Source organism: Geotrypetes seraphini, chromosome 12 (assembly GCF_902459505.1).
Source record: "Geotrypetes seraphini chromosome 12, aGeoSer1.1, whole genome shotgun sequence".
Taxonomy (NCBI): Eukaryota; Metazoa; Chordata; class Amphibia; order Gymnophiona; family Dermophiidae; genus Geotrypetes; species Geotrypetes seraphini.
This window is the reverse complement of record NC_047095.1, coordinates 83,602,127-83,618,886: the sequence shown is the minus strand read 5'-3', so window position 1 is coordinate 83,618,886 and position 16,760 is coordinate 83,602,127. Positions and strand designations below refer to the sequence as shown.

The window sequence follows — 16,760 nt, the reverse complement described above, 5'->3', positions numbered from 1 at the left end:
AACAAGAGAACTATCTAGTCCAAGGAAATGTAGAGCAGAAGAGACCCTATTACAGGAAAGCAATTTCACTTCTCATATTCAAAGTACACTTAGGGCTAGATGCACTAATGTCAGCAATCATCGCTAAACCTGTTTTCACAGCTTTAGCGATGATCACTTTTACCAACCCAATGCACAAAACGGCTCACCGCATGTTTTTCCCCTTGATTGCCCATTTTCCGATCCGGCCTTGCAAATTAGCTAAAACCCCATGCGAAGTAGCCAAGCGATTGATGCTCTAACATAGCTTGGCCATGCTAAAAAAAACCCAAATAAAAAAAACCCAAATGCAAAAGTTTTAGCTATCGGAAAAAAACGACTGGAGAGGGGGAAGGGGTCTTGGGCATCTGAGCCAATCAGAGCCTTAGGCTCCTTCCCATGCATCACATGATACACAGGAGAGGGGAAGGCCCGTCAGTTATCACGCGAGTGCCTTGGAGCAGGAGGGACCGTGCTTCCCTCCAGCTACCAATGTCTACCAAAGGTACCGGGGTGGGGGGGGGGGAGTCAGGGGTTCGGGAGAGCATCTGGTGGCAGGAGTGAGTTGGCATCCCTCCTGCCTTTCTTTTTTCAGGAGGAAGGGGGGAGGGTATGGTTGGGGGGGGTCCAGGACTGGGTGGAGGCATGGTGCTGGGGTATTTGGCCAGGCAACAGGCATCTCTCCTGCCATTTTCACTGCCATGGGAGGGTCACAGTACAGTTTCGTGTGTGTGTGTGGGGGGGGGGGGGGGAGTCATTGGGAATGGCCATCAGCAAGGGGGGCTTTTTCTTTTTTTTTTAATGGGGCATATTGTGTGTGCGTAACACACGCACAACATCTGTGCCATTAAAAAAAAGAAGCCCTAACAGCAGTGACAGGAGGCTGCTTCCTCTGTCACTGCTGTTAGGGTTCTACACATGTGTCAATTGCTTACTGAGCGATTGATCTGTCGGGTTTGTGTGCAAATAATTTGCATGCAAACTTGGTAGTACAGTACTCCCCCGATATTTGCGGTTCTTCATGGGGGAGATTGCTTTGACACGCTCCCCGTACTTTTTTTTTAGTCCGTTGGGTCCAGTGCTGTTGGTCTTTTGGCAATCCTTGCCTGCTCTCCAGCCCCAGTGCTGCCGCGCGTTGATAGCGAGATGCCGCCAGATGCAAAGGTGCTCTGCTTTCCAGCAGAGTACAGCCGTCATGAGCCACTATCGCTGCCGGATGTAATTTTAAAATGCCCGCTCTTCTCAGACTGTTCATTCTTCCTTTTTCTGCCGCCGTGGCTCTGCTTGCTCTGCTCTCCGGGACCAGCTCTGCTCTCCGGGACCGAAGGCCGCAGCCGAAGTGAAGCAGTTACAGAGGCCACTTTATTTAAAGCTTCCATCACTCTTCCCCCCACCTATCTCCGACTAGCCCCTTTCTCTCTAGTCCTGCTCTAATCCCCCGGAGTTGGTTTTAAAAGTTCTGCTCTCTCCTGCCGCCCTCTCCTCGTTGGCGGTTCGCGGTCGGAAAATACCGCGAATGACCGGGACCGCCGACCGCAAACGACCGGGGGGGGGGGGGGAACACTGTACATTGATCACTCAGTCAGAGAATCGGCCAACAGCGATCCAGTCGGTATTACTGACTGACTTTAGTACCTCTAGCCCTTAGTCTGCAAGGATGAACACCATACTTAGGATATGCTGCATTACTCTATGGATATCCTGTGAAATGCACATAGCCCTCTGCATGGATTCTGTCTTAAAGGCAGTATTTCCACCAGCTAAACTCAGTGGTGCTCTTGCTTTTCTCTCTCTCCACAGAACCCTATTGTGTTGTCTGTCTTCAACTTGCTGCAATGTTTTCTGTACCTGATTAAGGGAGAAGCCAGTGAGGGACAGGAAAGACTGTGGTGGCTGAGATATCAGTTCTGAAGGTTTCTCCAACAGGGACTTCTCCAGTGATCAGAAAAGAAAGGAAATGCTGTTACTCATTGTGCTAGCCTACTATAAACATGTTCCCACATTTAACAAAAACTGAGTTCTGTTGCTAATAATCCTAATACTAGAAAACCTCTTAATCACTCAGGCAGGTTTTCCAATCCTCTACGTTCAATATTTGAGAAATAAAACATTCTCCATATAACACATGAGTGATGAAAAGGCATAAACCATTACACATTAGCCACACAAAACAATTTTGAAACTGCTTAACTGCAATTAAACTCAAGCAACAAAACCAAAAGACATTATTGGTATTCAATGGCTATACAAATCGAGGCATGAAAGGAGATCCTATAGAAGCACAAGCCAGCCCGATCCCCAAGATTTCCCCAAAGAATATGTATGAGATCAATCTTAATGGAATGCCTCCACTGTATGCAAATATACCTAATGCATATCCATCCACATGAGCTGGTATGGCCTTTGAGGGTTTACTTGTTGCGTTATTGTGTCTTGTCTTTTGTTTTATCCCCATAGCATCTGATGTAATATTGTACTCAGACAGTTTTGATGAGCAGTATATCAAATTTTCAATAAACTTGAAACTTCAATCCCTGCTCTAATGGTCCCAGACAAGAGACAAATTTGGGTTGTGGTCTGTGGACAGTAAGTGCACACAAATATTATTTACTGACTAAAAATCAACTCTCAAATACTCCCCTAATTTTCTGCAGCAAAGGGTTTGATACTTTTGTGCTCCTTCCCAAGATTCATTCTATGCCATGTGCTAAAGAACAACTACAGATGGTCTTAAAGAATATTACTACATGAATGTTAAATCACTCACAAAAGGAGGCTGTGATTCTGCAAATCTATTTTACTTATTTTAAAGATTGAAGGCTAAGTTTATACAGTACCAATGCTATATTTCTACAAGGCTGATAGAATGGTTCCATAAGTGGATTTGCATTTCTGACAGGTAGTGCCCCAGAAACCCATCCAGGTCCCTATGCATGAGCCAAAGGATCAGCTCAGATGCCACTTGCAAAATCTTGGCCACTGATGGTAAACAATTAGTGTTCATTTGCAATTCATCATCTTAACATGCTAGAAGCACCATCTGTGGTTATATTCAGAACCTGCCTCAGCAGCCATAAGAGCAGAGGTTAACTAAGGACTTATCTAAGCAAAAGTGTTCATTTTACTATTGATAAAAGGTAATCAAAAATTAGTTTGTAGTGGGCAATCTTTCTAGGGCTACTGAATGTTTGTATATGAAAGCTTTTGGGACTGACACTGCTCTTTCCTTGGCAGCTCTCCTTTCTAGGTGTTTTTTGGTCAATTTCATTTTTGGCAAACTATTCCACTGCACTTTTAAATTATTTTGTCCTAGCAATTCCTCCAGTTCTTTTTCTTTCCAATTCAGCTGAAACCAGTGCTAAGATCTTGGTGCTGAAGGCCTTTTGCTCAGCTACTCATGGATTTCAACCCTATGTAACTGCTCTGCTTTTATATAATATATATTTACATGAACTGGGTAGGATGTTTGAGAACATAGTTTCTGCTAAAGCAGGGGTTGATTTATAACATAATATAACTTTATTTTTCTATACTACCTTAATCAAAAGAATTCTAGGCGGTTTCCACAAAAGAGAAACTGGACAATTAGTGAAATACAAAATAGTAAAAAAAAAAAAAAATTAATACAGCCTATTGTATTAAAAAGACATAAAAATTTTTTAATACAACAGGCTGTATTCGTTTTTTAATATTTTGTATTTGCACTGATTGTCCAGTTTCTCTTTTGTGGAAATCGCCTAGAATCAGCCTGTAAAGAAAGTGGGAAGAAGTGGTAACTGTGGAGTAGTTTATTTGGAATGTGAATAAAATAAAATAACATTTTTGTTTCAGAGTGATGTTGTTGGCTGAGTTTGTGGCTACATTTAAATGTGGGAGGAGTGACTGTTTCAGAGACCAAATTACTTAAGTGTCTAGGTGTTAGAGGAGCGGGGAATTGGGTAGAAACAGGTTGCAACTGTTTTGTAACAGATACAGTATACTTGAAACTAAGGATAGTTAGTAAACTGAGGCCATATTTAGGGCAGCTGAAGACTGTGGTTCACGAATTGATTGGTACTTCACTAGAATAATGAAATACGTTATATGTGGGGTTTATCTGGTAAATACTTGAAGTTGCAGACTGTGCAAAATATGATGCAAGGCTTGTGACAGACACTGAAGTTGAGAAAGAGCTAGGTTTCTTTTTAATAAGTAAAAAGCAGATGCTTGAGGTTCATATATTTTTATGTGCTATAAATATTTTAGTTTATTTTATATGGCAAAACACAATGGAGATGATCTTAAGTGTTCAATGTTTATTAATCAGTAAAATAAGACTCAACACAATTGTGTTTCGGCTCTACGGCCTGCATCAGGAGTTTATAGAACTTCTGGTTTGATAAATCAGCTTAACCTATGCTATCTTCAAAAAGGGATCGCATAAACCGACAAAGTGAGCACAGTCTTAGTAAAGTGCACAATTGAACAAACTACTAGTGCACTACCATCAAGGCTGATTTATCAAAACAGAAGTTCTATAGACACCTGATGGAGGTCATAGGGTTGAAACACAATTATGTAGAGTCTTGTTTTACTGATTAAAAGGAGATTATGTACTTACCCTGGTAAGCTCTTTTCCAGTAGATAGGTAAGACATTCTAGACACCCACCCTGTCCTTGCTGTGCTTTCTTGTAGATTTCAGAGTTCATGTCAGATGTCTGTCTCCCTATGCTTCTCCTGTTTTGTGGAGACCGGCCAGCCTTTTGGGGCTACGAAGAGTTTTGTAATTCCTGAGTTTTTAACTCCTGAGCTTCTTTGAAGCCTATGTTGACTGTTAATAGTACTATTTTGAACAGAACACTTCTTTAGTCTGTCGATGCAGGTGCCTCTACTTCACAGATGGTAGTGCCTCTCAATGCTTGGGTACGGACTGATGGGAGGAGCTAAGCTAGCCTGTGATTTACCCGAGAGGTGGAGTGAAAAACTTATAGTTCTCTTCTGCAACCTTTGCGAGTAAGGACAAATAACCCTATGGTCTGAATGTCTCATTTATTGCACTGGAATAAACATTGAACACTAAGGTCATCTCCACTGTGTTTTACTATACCAGTGGACTTTGTGGAAGTTTGTTCTCCTGTTTTTCATTTATTTTATATGTGATTGTAGGCTTCCATGCTTTTATTGGAATAAAGTTTTTTTTTAAATTGTCTATGAACATCTTGAATCAAAGTTTACTAAAGAAAGAGTATACAATTTTTTTTAACAACTCCCTTCTGATTGTTCCTGGTCTGGTCATTGTAGCAATGATCCTGAGTATGGGAACCATGCATTAGAGATCCTTCAAGAACACTGCATCACAGGCACATTTGGCCATAAGGCACATCACTTATTGATGACCATGGCTCCCCTCCCTCCTCCGGGGCCATCAATTCTGCCTCTGAAGCATTCCAAATTCATCTAGGGTGCAGAACACCAAATCTGGAAATCAAACCAAAGACTGCCCACATGCCAATATCAACAGGAAAGGAAAGCCTGATCCTCTTTTTTCAGTTTTTATTGCTGTCAACTTATATTCTGGTTTGTTCTTCAGAATCTGGGTAAGACACTAAAAGCTAACAAAATCCATCAGCTTCCCACTGACAGAGAGCAAAGAATTAGAAAGACAGACCAGAATACCCGAATAGCCAGTGTGTTGTGTTATGTACGATTTGAATGCAGTATTCTATTTATAAGAATAAGAACTAAAGTGGAGTTGTTTTACATTTCAGTTTAGGTTTGCCTTATTGACACATTTTTGCTCTCCACACAGAATATAGATGAACTGTGTACATTTTACCCTGTCAAAGGGCCAGATGTGTATAGACACTAGTTCTTTTCAAAATCTACCATGCCAAGGAATCTGAGAAGCAATGGTCAATATTTTTCCCAATATAGACCGACAGTGTAAAAATGACGTGGAGCAATGAGTTGCTCTAAGACATAACAGCACGTAGCCAATAAATTGAAGCACTTTTTCATTTGCCAAATGTAAGAACCTTTAATTTACCAAAAATAAAAGGGTTTAACATGTATATTGGAAAGAGGACTGAAGTATAATGCCATCAGACCGGCTTACTATACTTTTGGTATCATATGGCTATATCTAGCTTGGAGCAGCTCCTTCTAAGGCAGAAACTCACAGAAGGAACACAGACAGAAAAACTGAAGGGAGGAGAAGCAGAAATCTGTAAAATACATACAAAGAGGCTTCGTCCAGGAAGAGACGTGAGAGGCCCCAGCAGAGCGGGATAAAGATCAGGAGGATGAGAGAAAGCCAGCTCTTCCTCTTCCTCCAAGGCAGCCAGACTCTTTAACAGGTCCGGAGGAAGCAGAGGGGAGCTCTTGGAGTCCTAGTGACAGAAAGGAGCAAAGTGAGAATGAGAGAAAGCGCTGAGGAGTGAGAAAGGAAATAAAGTATAAGAAAAAGGAGGGAAAATATATAAAGGAATAGGGTAAAGAAAAATCCACAAATGGAGAGAGTAAGATTAAAAAAAAAAAAAAAAGCAGACAAAGGAGGAATGACACTGCAGAGTGCTCAGAAAAATGTGCAGTTGCAGAAAGAAGGGAACAGAAGGGATGGGAATCCAGAAAGCAGGGATGGTACCCAAAGGATATCACAGGGAGAATGGGGCAAGAATAGGGACAGTAACATAAGTAGACAAAACAGTGGGAGTAAGAAAGACAAATGGAACAGTGAAGCACAAGATATAGTGTGTCAAGAAGGAACAGGACAGGCAGCTTCCCTTTGCCAAACTGAACTCTGCAAAGAATATTCATCTATCCCTCATTCTGGCTTCATAATAACCAAGTTTTGAACACTCTCATATATACTCTGACTGTCAAATATACAGTAGATTTCAGCACAAGACATCCTCAGCATAACTTTAACTACAGAGCTCTTCCCCCCCAACCCCCTTCTGATGTTCTTAGCAGGGCCACTTGCTTTCTTAAGCTGTACACAGAACACCAACAAAGCTGGCTAGGATGATATTTCTTTCATACCCACTGCCCAGATGTTCACAGAAAAGTGCCAAGTCAGCTTCATAGGATCTGCATCTTCTTCCTCCTCCTGCAATACCCCTAACTTTCAAGGTAGATATGACTGAACCACACTTTAGATACGTCTGAGGTGTAAATGATTTGACCATTCATATTCACCTTCCACTAATGCCATTTGCCTTCTGCCATTATTAGTGTGAAAAGGGACAGTGTTTGAGTTGTATTACTCACCCCCCTCCATTTTTCTTCCCATTGTGCCTTAAAGCAAAACACAAATAAGAACTAAAAATGCTTTTTATGTACAAAGCAAATCTTATTATTCACATTACTACCTCAATACAAGCTTCATGTGCCTTTACCTCAAAAGCTATCCGGGCCACAGGGTCTTGCTCCGGGTGGAAGACTCCTGGTTGTCGCTTGCCCCTGTGGTCCATGCTGACCTGCTGTGCTGTAATGGGCCGATTACTGGCCATGCTATATCCAGAAGAGTCACCCCCCCAGTAAAAATCTGGTGCCTTAACCTCAGAAGTGCTCTGGTTATAAATTTCCATAGGGAAGGATTTCATTTTTTTCTCTAGTGGTTGCTGCATGATTGGATGCTGCTGCAAAGACTGTTCAAACAGCTTCAGCGGGTCCTTAGCCGGCATGTAGTAAGGCTGTTTTACTGGCATTATCTTTCCCAAAGAACCAGGCACCTGAGCAGGGTTCCATAGTTGCTTAGATGGGTCCACCTGCTGAAACTAATGAAAATATGCAGTGAGTATAAATACTTTGAGGGCAGGAATGAGGCACCAGCAGATGATGCAGAAAAGGCCAAAAACCACAGAAATACAAGTAACATGCTTTGAGCGTGATTTTAAAAAACAGATACTTTCTATATTAAGAGGGGTTAGAATACTAAACATTCCTGAAAAACAAATGCTAAAGCAATAAATTACATCATCATCCAAACATACCACCTGTATAAAAGAAAGGAGAAAAAGGAGAAATTAGGTTCTTACCTGCTAATTTTCTTTCTGTTAGCCTGTAGACCGGTATAATTCCTTTATGGATGGGTATTATACCTCACTGCTACCAGCAGGTGGAGACTGAGATCAAACTTGTATATCAGTATAGCTTCTCCCCTACCAATCCAGTCTGCCGAATAGCCAAGCAGAACCTAGGAAAATTCTTAACTGAAAACAGTAAAATGCACTCTAAACAGGAGTGTAAAAACAACAAATATCTGTAAACAACTGTGAGCAAAAACCAACAATCACTGCACAAAGACAGATAGGGTGGGGAACTATACCGGTCTACAGGCTAACAGAAAGACAATTAGCAGGTAAGAACCTAATTTCTCCTTCTGTATCTGGTAGACCGGTGTAGTTCCTTTACGGATGGGACGTACCAAAGCAGTACCCATCAAGGGTGGGACCCCCGAAGGGCCGACACCAGAACACGTTCACCGAATACCATTTTCTGACGTGCTTGAACATCCACACGGTAGTGTCTGACAAAGGAATGCAGAGAAGACCAAACTGCAGCCTTGCAAATATCCACTGGAGGCACTAAAGATCCAGCCCAAGAAGCTGCCTTACCCCTAGTGGAATGAACCTTGAGAAATTCTGCAACAGGCTTCTTCTTCAGAAGATAAGCAAAAGTAATAGTCTCCTTGATCCAGCGTGTAATAGAAGCCTTAGAAGTGCCATCCCCCTTATGAGGACCCACTAGAACGGATCTCAAAGTCCCTCCTTGAGGGCCGCAATCCAGTTGGGTTTTCAGGATTTCCCCAATGAATATGCATTGAAAGCAGTGCATGCACATAGATTTCATGCATATTCATTGGGGAAATCCTGAAAACCTGACTGGATTTCTGCTCTCAAGGAGGGACTTTGAGACCCCTGCGCTAGAAGGACAAAGAGATGATTTGATATCCTGATCTCATGGGTCCTCTGCACATAACAGCGAAGGACCCAACTGACATCCAACTTGCGCAGCTGTCTCTGCTCGGAAGAGCCCTCCCGGCTAACCAACACTACAACACTGGAAGGACCACTGCCTGGTTGACATGAAAAGGGAAACTACCTTTGGCAGAAAGGAAGAACAGGCCTCAAGACAACTCGCTCCCTAGAAAACTCCTAGAAGGGACCCCCTGCAGCTCAGAAACATGTCTAGCGGAAGTAATGGCCACCAAGAAGACCGCTTTAAGAGTAAGGTCCTTCAAAGAGCAGTCACCCAACGGTTCAAACAGAGGGCACACTAGAACTGACAGAACAAGATTCAGATCCCAAGATGGCACAGAGGGTTGTATGGGAGGCTTGAGCAACTTGGCTGCCCGCAAGAAGCAAATCGCATCAAGAATGGCAGTCAAACGCTGACCTTTCAATAGCTGAACCTGGAGAGAAGACCAAGCCAGTCCCCTATCCAGGCCTTCCTGCAAGAACTCTAGGATGTTAGGCAGGGAAGTGCGAAAAGAGACCACTCCACACGCATCACACCACTCCTCAAATAGATGTCAAACCCTCACATAAGCCCGAGAGGTGGAAAGCCTCCGGGACCCCAAGACAGTTGAGATCACTTTATCTGAATACCCCTTCTTACCTAGGCAATCCCTTTCAAGGGCCAAGCCGTAAGACAGAAGGGACCCTGAAGGGATCAAACATTGGAATGGGACCCTGAGTCAGAAGGTCGTCCAAAAGAGGCAGAGAAAGGATCTGCCACCAGATGCCTCACCAGATCCATGTACCACAGTCGTCGACGTCAATCCGGAGCCACCAGAAACACGAGGCCCGGATGGTGAATTATGCGGAGAAGAACTCTGCCCACTAATGGCCACAAACGGAACACACCCAACAGCCCCTCCGTTGGCCATGGTTGAACCAGAGCATCCAGGCCCTCGGCCTGACTGTCTCTGCGACAACTGAAGAAGTGGGGTGTTTTGGTGTTGACACTTGTGGCCATCAGGTCCATGAGGGGCTGACCCCAAGACTGCACTATCAACTGAAAGGCCACAGGGCTTAGACACCACTCTCTGGGATCTAGCACGTGATGATTTAGGAAGTCCGCTTGAAAATTCTCCACACCGGCTATGTGGGATGCTATTTCTTGAAGGTGCGACACCGCCCAGACCATGAGCAGAGTCGCCTCCTGTGTCACCAAAGTACTCCTGGTGCCCCCCTGATGATTGACATAAGCCACCGCCGTAGCATTGTCTGACAGAACCCTGACTGACTTGCCCATCAGAAAGGACTGGAAGGCTAGCAATGCCAGATGGCTTTTATGGTCTCCAAGACATTGATCGACCAAGAAGCCTCCTCCATGGACCAGGTGCCCTGAGCTGAGTGACCTAGACACTAAGCCTCCCAACTGAGAAGATTGGCATCCATAAGCAGCACTGCCACTGCGGCTGATCCAGACTCGCCACTTGTACAAGATGCAGGGTCTGGAGCCACCAACTAAGACTGCCCTGAGCTAAACCTGGAAGCAGAACAGGGTGATCCAGACTGTGCCTCTGAGGGGACCACCTCCAAAGAAGAGCATACTGAAGTGGACGCATGCAGGCCCGCGACCACCTCACTACATTGAGGGAAGCCGCCAAGACTTGGAGGAAATCCAGCACCCGAGGACACTGGGCCCCCATAAGCAGGCTTACCCAGGCCTCCAGAAGGAAGACCTTCCCCATGGTAGGTGTCGAACAGCACCCCTATATATTCCAGGCGCTGAGATGGAGACAACCCGCTCTTGGCAAGGTTGACTACCTATCCCAGCGACTGCAGAAACTCCACCACCCGGGCCATGACCCAGGTGCTCTCCTGGAATGACTTGGCTTGAATCAACCAATTGTCCAGGTAGGGATGAACAAGAATGCCCTCTTTTTGCAACACCGCCACGACGACCACCATCACCTTGGTGAACGTCCGTGGAGCTGTGGCCAGACCAAAGGGAAGTGCACAGAACTGATTATGTTGCCCCAAGATCGCAAAGCGCAGGAAGCAATGATGGGAGAACCCAATTGTAATGTGCAAGTAGGCCTCGGTCAGATCTAAAGAGATCATAAACTCTCCCGGCTGAATGGCCAGAATCACAGACCACAGAGTTTCCATGCAGAAGGAAGAAATGTGAAGAGCCCTGTTGAGCCCCTTCAAATCCAGGATGGGCCGAAAGGTCCCTTCTTTCGTTGGCACCACAAAGTAAATCGAGTACCAAACTGTGCTCCACTCCTGTGAGGGAACTGGAACCAATGCATGGAGTGAAAGGCCTTCTGCTTCCACGCCACCTGTGAGGGAGAAGCAAGAAACCGGTCTGGCAAGGAACGGGCGAACTCCAGAGCATAGCTGTCCTGAATCACCTCCAGAAACCACTGATCGGACGTGTTGTCTGCCCACTTTGGATAAAAATCCTGCAGCTGGGCACCCACTGGAACCAAGACGAGTGCCAGCAAGGAGTCACTGGGCAGGAGAGGCGGCAGGCGACACGGTGGGGCACTACCAGCACCCCGGTGGGCCCCACAAAAGGACTGCATGTGCTGGAAGAATCTGCCTCTAGAGAGCCCAGAAGATGGAAAAGAGGCAGCCCATCTACCAGGGCGGAAGCGGCAGAAATCACGTCCACGAGCAGCGCCACCTCAAGCCAGCAACCTAGACCTATCCTCAGGCAAATGAGGTACTCTGGAATCAGTGAGAGTCTGAATCAACCTGTCCAGGTCCTCACCAAACAAGAAAGATCCTTTAAAAGGAAGCTTTGTCAACTTAGCTTTGGCACCAAATTCGCCAACCAAGTGCGAAGCCACAAGATACAGCGTGCTGCCACTCCAAAGGCCAAAGACTTGGCAGAAGCTCGCAAGAGGTCATACATGGCATCTGAAAGATAAGAAGCATTCAAATCAATTTTGGCAACTTCCTGCTTTAGCAAGTTCCAATTCTCAGATTTACTATCAAGCACATGCTGGGCCCAATGAAAACACGCCCGAGCCACCAGCCCATCATACATTGCCGCCTGGACCGACACAGCTGTCACATCAAAATTCTGTTTAAGGAGGGACTTCAACTTACGCTCCTCCGGCTCCTTCAAGGCCGCACCGCCCTCCACAGGTACGGTATGCCTCTTAGAGATGGCCGAGACCAACGCGTCCACTACTGGCGACTTTAGAATGTCCCTATCACCTTCTGGAATGGGATAAAGGCAGGCCATGGAGCGCACAAAACGAAAAGGGGCTTCTGGCACCTACCACTGAGCGAACATAATATCCCGAATATCCTGATGCATAGGAAAAGAGCGGGAAGCAGAGCGAATCCCCTTAAGCATGGGGTCCACTGTACGCGGGAGCTCCGACACGGTGTCTTCAAAGTGCAAAACTGAGGAGATCTGAAGAATTAACTCATGAAGCTCTTCCCGCTGAAAAATGTGTACCATCTTCACCAGCTGGGGGGGTGCTTGAATCCCTTGCTGGCAAAATCCGGCCCCCCAAGAGGATCCTGGAAATCTCACCAAGGGTCCAGGTCCTCATCAATTACATCTTGCTCCTCTGAGTAAAAATCCTCATCCCAAGAGACCCTCGGGCTTTTGGATGAGAGAGGAGGGCAAAACCGCTGCTATGTGGGGCCGCACTGGGGAAGACATCGAGGTTAAAACCTCCTGCTGCCAGCACATAAGCTTTACAAAATGCTAACATAAATTCAAAGGGAAAGACCCACAGCGGCCCCAAGGGACTCCCTACCTCAGCAGGGGACCCTGCCATACCTTGCCCCTGTATTTCCAGAACAAGGGGAAGGTTACTTGAGGTAACTGAAATGAAGTAGGAGGTTCCTACCGAAATTAGACCTGAAACCGCCAAATTCGGAGCTCCTGTGGCGTGCCACATCTGAAAAGCCTGTGATGTTCCTGACACTGAAGCCAAGGAACCGACCGACGCGAAAAGGAAATCCCTAGTCGTTCTGGTGGCAAGAGAATCATTTTCTCCTTGACTGCCGGCAACTGGGGAACCCTCCGCGTGGGCATTGGGAGAAGCTTCCAAACCCGACTCGCAAGGTACATGCACCAGCATCCGCTGCTGGCCACCAGCATCCGCTGCTGACAAGACTACCCCACCGCTCCAGCCTGCACAACGCTTGGAAAGGCCGGCCACGAGTATCTTTAAAAGTGCTCATTGTGCTGAAAACCGCCCTATTTGCAAGAAAAGTGCCAGTTAGACAAGAAAATATAGTAAAAAGGCAGTTTTAAAGGGAAATTAGCCATTTAGACCGGCACACCTCAGGATTTTTGGATTATTATTTTTTTTTTATAGAACAGACTCCAGGGCTCTCAAAGATGGAGGGCTGACCAACCAGGAGGCCAGGCCGCTGGCTAAGGCACCTCTACAAAAATGCGGGGAGGTGGAGGAAGGTGGGGGGAGGGACTCAGCATGAGATCTGCCGGGTTTAACACCCCCAAGGTCGGACGAATCCCCAAACAAGACCGTCCAAGCTCTATCTGGCACAAAAAGGGGAACCAGAAGTCCAAAAACAAAGTTCCAACAGTTCTAAGAGGGGAGCCTAATTTAGCCTTACCACCTGCTACTGGAGAAAGACTGGATTAGTAGGGAAGCTATACTGATATACAAGTTTGATCTCAGTCTCCACCTGCTGGTAGCAGTGAGGTATAATACCCATCCATAAAGGAACTATACCAGTCTACCAGGCGATATAGAATTACAAATTTGTGCTTAATGATGCTTTTGGATTCCTAAGCTTCAATACTGACTGCAATTCCTGATTGAGGGGGTCTGATCATGAGGCAGGAAGGAACCTTCATTCACAGCACTGTGCTCTTTTTGTAGTTTTCTGAAATGCATGTTTATCTTTATTTTAACTTGTTATACTGGCCAAACTGACTGGTGCACTATAGATAACTAACAGTGAAATGGTAAAGAACTCCAAAATTCAAAAAGTACAGCAACTCATACATATCTAGATACTACACAACTAAAAGTGTATGAGCCTTCTTCCTGTTTTCTCAGTACTTTGCATAATTGCTGGTTCAAGGAAATTTGCTTTCAAGCTAACATGGAATGCTTAACGAAACAACCAAATGGCCAGCCACAAGGCTTACATTGCAGTGCCCTGTTCTGGATGCATAACTTCTTTCCATCAGGGCTGGTCAAGTTTGGGTGCACACAAAGCTCAGTGGATGGCACCAAGTTGTGCATCCTACAGCCCTCAGAATGATGAAGTTTTTCAGTCAGCAATAGAGGAATTAAAAGGGGAAAAAAAATTAACTCAGTTACACAGTAGAGTGGTTCATAGTGTTTCACTCATTTCTATAATGTAAGGTGCCTGTCAAGCTACATCTGCTGTACATTGTCAGGCTGTTAATAAAGAGCAAAACTTTATAAGGTCTGTTGATGGCAGGGAAGCAGTATAGTGGCTATACTTTTTCCTCTGTTAAAAGTGAATCCTATGCTTTCTCGTATTATGGATGAATTTCCAGATTTGTACATACCTGTTGAAGTGCAGAGGAATGTGGGGGGCTCTTTCTCATTGGCTGCACTGGCTTTGTGGGAGATAGGTGCTGCTGTTGTTGCTGCTGCTGTGTTAGAGTTTGGAGCTGGAGCTGGAGCTGGCCTGTAGGCTGTATTGCTGCCTGAGCTGGTGTGACTGAAGGAGGTTGCTGAGTGGGTGACTGGGTTGCCTGAGGTCCCTGGTTTAGTGCACCTGGGCCAGAAGGACGCTGCTGGCTGTAGGGAATGTGGGACTGTTTGCCAGCTTGTGCTTGACTTCCTACAGGAGAGTGAGTTGCAGCCTGCAAAAAGGATCCTGGGACAGAAACCCCAGCTGGGAAGGTGTAACTAGAACCCATGGAGAATGCAACGGGAGGAGGAATAACGTAAGCTGGTGGAGGGAACCCTGGAAAAAAAGAAAAAAATATTACCTATCAGCCCTATACATCAGAGACATCAAATCTTTATGACAGACACTTAAAGGTGTTCTCTTTATGAAATCATGTTTCCTAAATGTTAATGCAAGAACTGGCTATTCAAATGTTCTGAAAACCTAATCCAACAGTGGTGATCTAAAGATTTACTAAGATTGTTGCCCAAGGTTTGGCAAATGCTTTTTATTTCACTGCATGGCTGAAATATGATTTAAGATCTTTGTGGGGAACTGCATGTGCCAGACTGACCGATTACTTAGCAAACTAGTCACATAAACACTTGGTTACAAGTTGCCCTGGCTAGATCTGAGCTAAAATACTGATCCTTTTTATGCAATCTAACCCTACCAAAAGGAAAGATCAGGAAAGAGAGTGCTCCACAAAAAGTCTTCAAAACCTTGGGGGTTTTTTTTTTTTTAAACTTTCTGTTTTTTGAAAAAAATACAAGTCGGGAGTCTGTTTCACCAATGTATGTTTTAAAAAATTAAATTATGTATATGTGGGGGAAGAAGTGACATCATCGATATGGCTGGACACTTCAGGGGTGAAACTCCGAAGGGGCCGCACATATAATCTTAATAAAGGCTTGCTTGCTCCCAGCCTACTTCTCTCCCAAACTGATTTTTTCTAAAAATGGAAACCACCATGGCCACTCGGCACAGGCTGGAGTCCTAGCATTTTGTTGGGAGCAAGGTTGGTGAGTCATCGGAGAAGGTCTCCAGTAACCACAGTGAATCAAGATGGCGTCGTTTGAAAAGAGAGATAGCACCATGTGGCGTGATACGCTGGCAGGGGACAGCAGGAGCGCAGAGTCACAAGTGCACCAGAGACTGTAACAGAGCTTCTGACATAAAAAAAGAACTGAATTCCTTTTGGGTGGATATTAAATGGGCAATGCAGGACATGAAAAAGAACTATTGGAGCTGACTTGTTGGCAGGATGAGTCAGAAGCCAGACTGGATGAACTCACAGAGGAAATGCACAGCAAAAACTGCCACCTTGGGTGCAAATGATATCAAGCTTTTAGAAAAAGCTTAAAGATTTAGAGAATTGCACTAGAAGATATAATTTAAGACTACAGTGGGTGCCTGAAGAGGAGGCCTTCCATGATACTGTGCAGGTGGCAAAAGACATCTGCATGACATCTGAAAAAAGCTCAAGGACAGAAAGGGCAACCTCAGGATATTGGACTTCAGAGAGCATACACAGTATTGAGGAGCCCTCCTAATAACAAACCAAGAGATATTGTGCTGTTTAAATACCTTTGGATTGAAAGAGGAAATATTTCAAGCAGCAAGGAGCCAATGGGACTGTAAGTAGAAAGGGGTGCGGGTTGACATTTTCCAAGACCTAGCAGCTGCCGCCCTGAAGAAAAGGAGAAACTTGCAGGAAGTAACTTGTATCTGTGGTAGGAGGAACAAAGACACTGCTGGCATTTATGATAGGGTCTGCAAAAAAAGAGAAAGATACCCAAGGAGGCTTGGGCAGCTCTTATAGCATTGGATGCAGCAAATCTTCCAGAAGAGGCCCATGGGATGGTTCAAGCAGAAGATACAGAGTGGCACACAGATGGATGGCAGTGATAGCAGAGAAACCGGAGGAAGAAGTGGGCATGGACAGTGAAAGATGCATCTGTGCCAGCCTGAAAAGTATGGCAGGTACTTTTGCTGGACAGGCAATTTGAGAGTGAATTGAGGACTGCAGAATGTTCAATCAATTAGTTCCATTTGGTCAGGTTGGCTTATAAAAGTGGAAGTTATCAAGTGGCTGGACGTGGACTCCCCTACTTTATCTCTTTGGAGGACTCAGTTGATTTATTTACTGACATGAGAAT

General features: G+C 45.0%; 1 protein-coding gene across 4 annotated transcripts in view; it reads right to left on the bottom strand.

Annotated features, from left to right (window-relative positions):
* SMG7 (SMG7 nonsense mediated mRNA decay factor) overlaps nucleotides 1–16,760 on the bottom strand; it is a 268,133-nt gene that overhangs the window by 17,656 nt on the left and 233,717 nt on the right. For 2 of the 4 annotated variants that reach the window (XM_033915788.1, XM_033915786.1), the window contains exons 16-18: nucleotides 14,495–14,898; nucleotides 7,396–7,776; nucleotides 1,867–1,950 (exon numbers count right to left, since the gene is read on the bottom strand). In XM_033915788.1, the coding sequence (XP_033771679.1) occupies nucleotides 1,867–1,950; nucleotides 7,396–7,776; nucleotides 14,495–14,898 (869 nt within the window). Of the gene's footprint in view, nucleotides 1–1,866; nucleotides 1,951–6,237; nucleotides 6,388–7,395; nucleotides 7,777–14,494; nucleotides 14,899–16,760 lie in introns of all 4 variants that reach the window. The other 2 variants (XM_033915789.1, XM_033915787.1) reach the window with 2 other exon arrangements.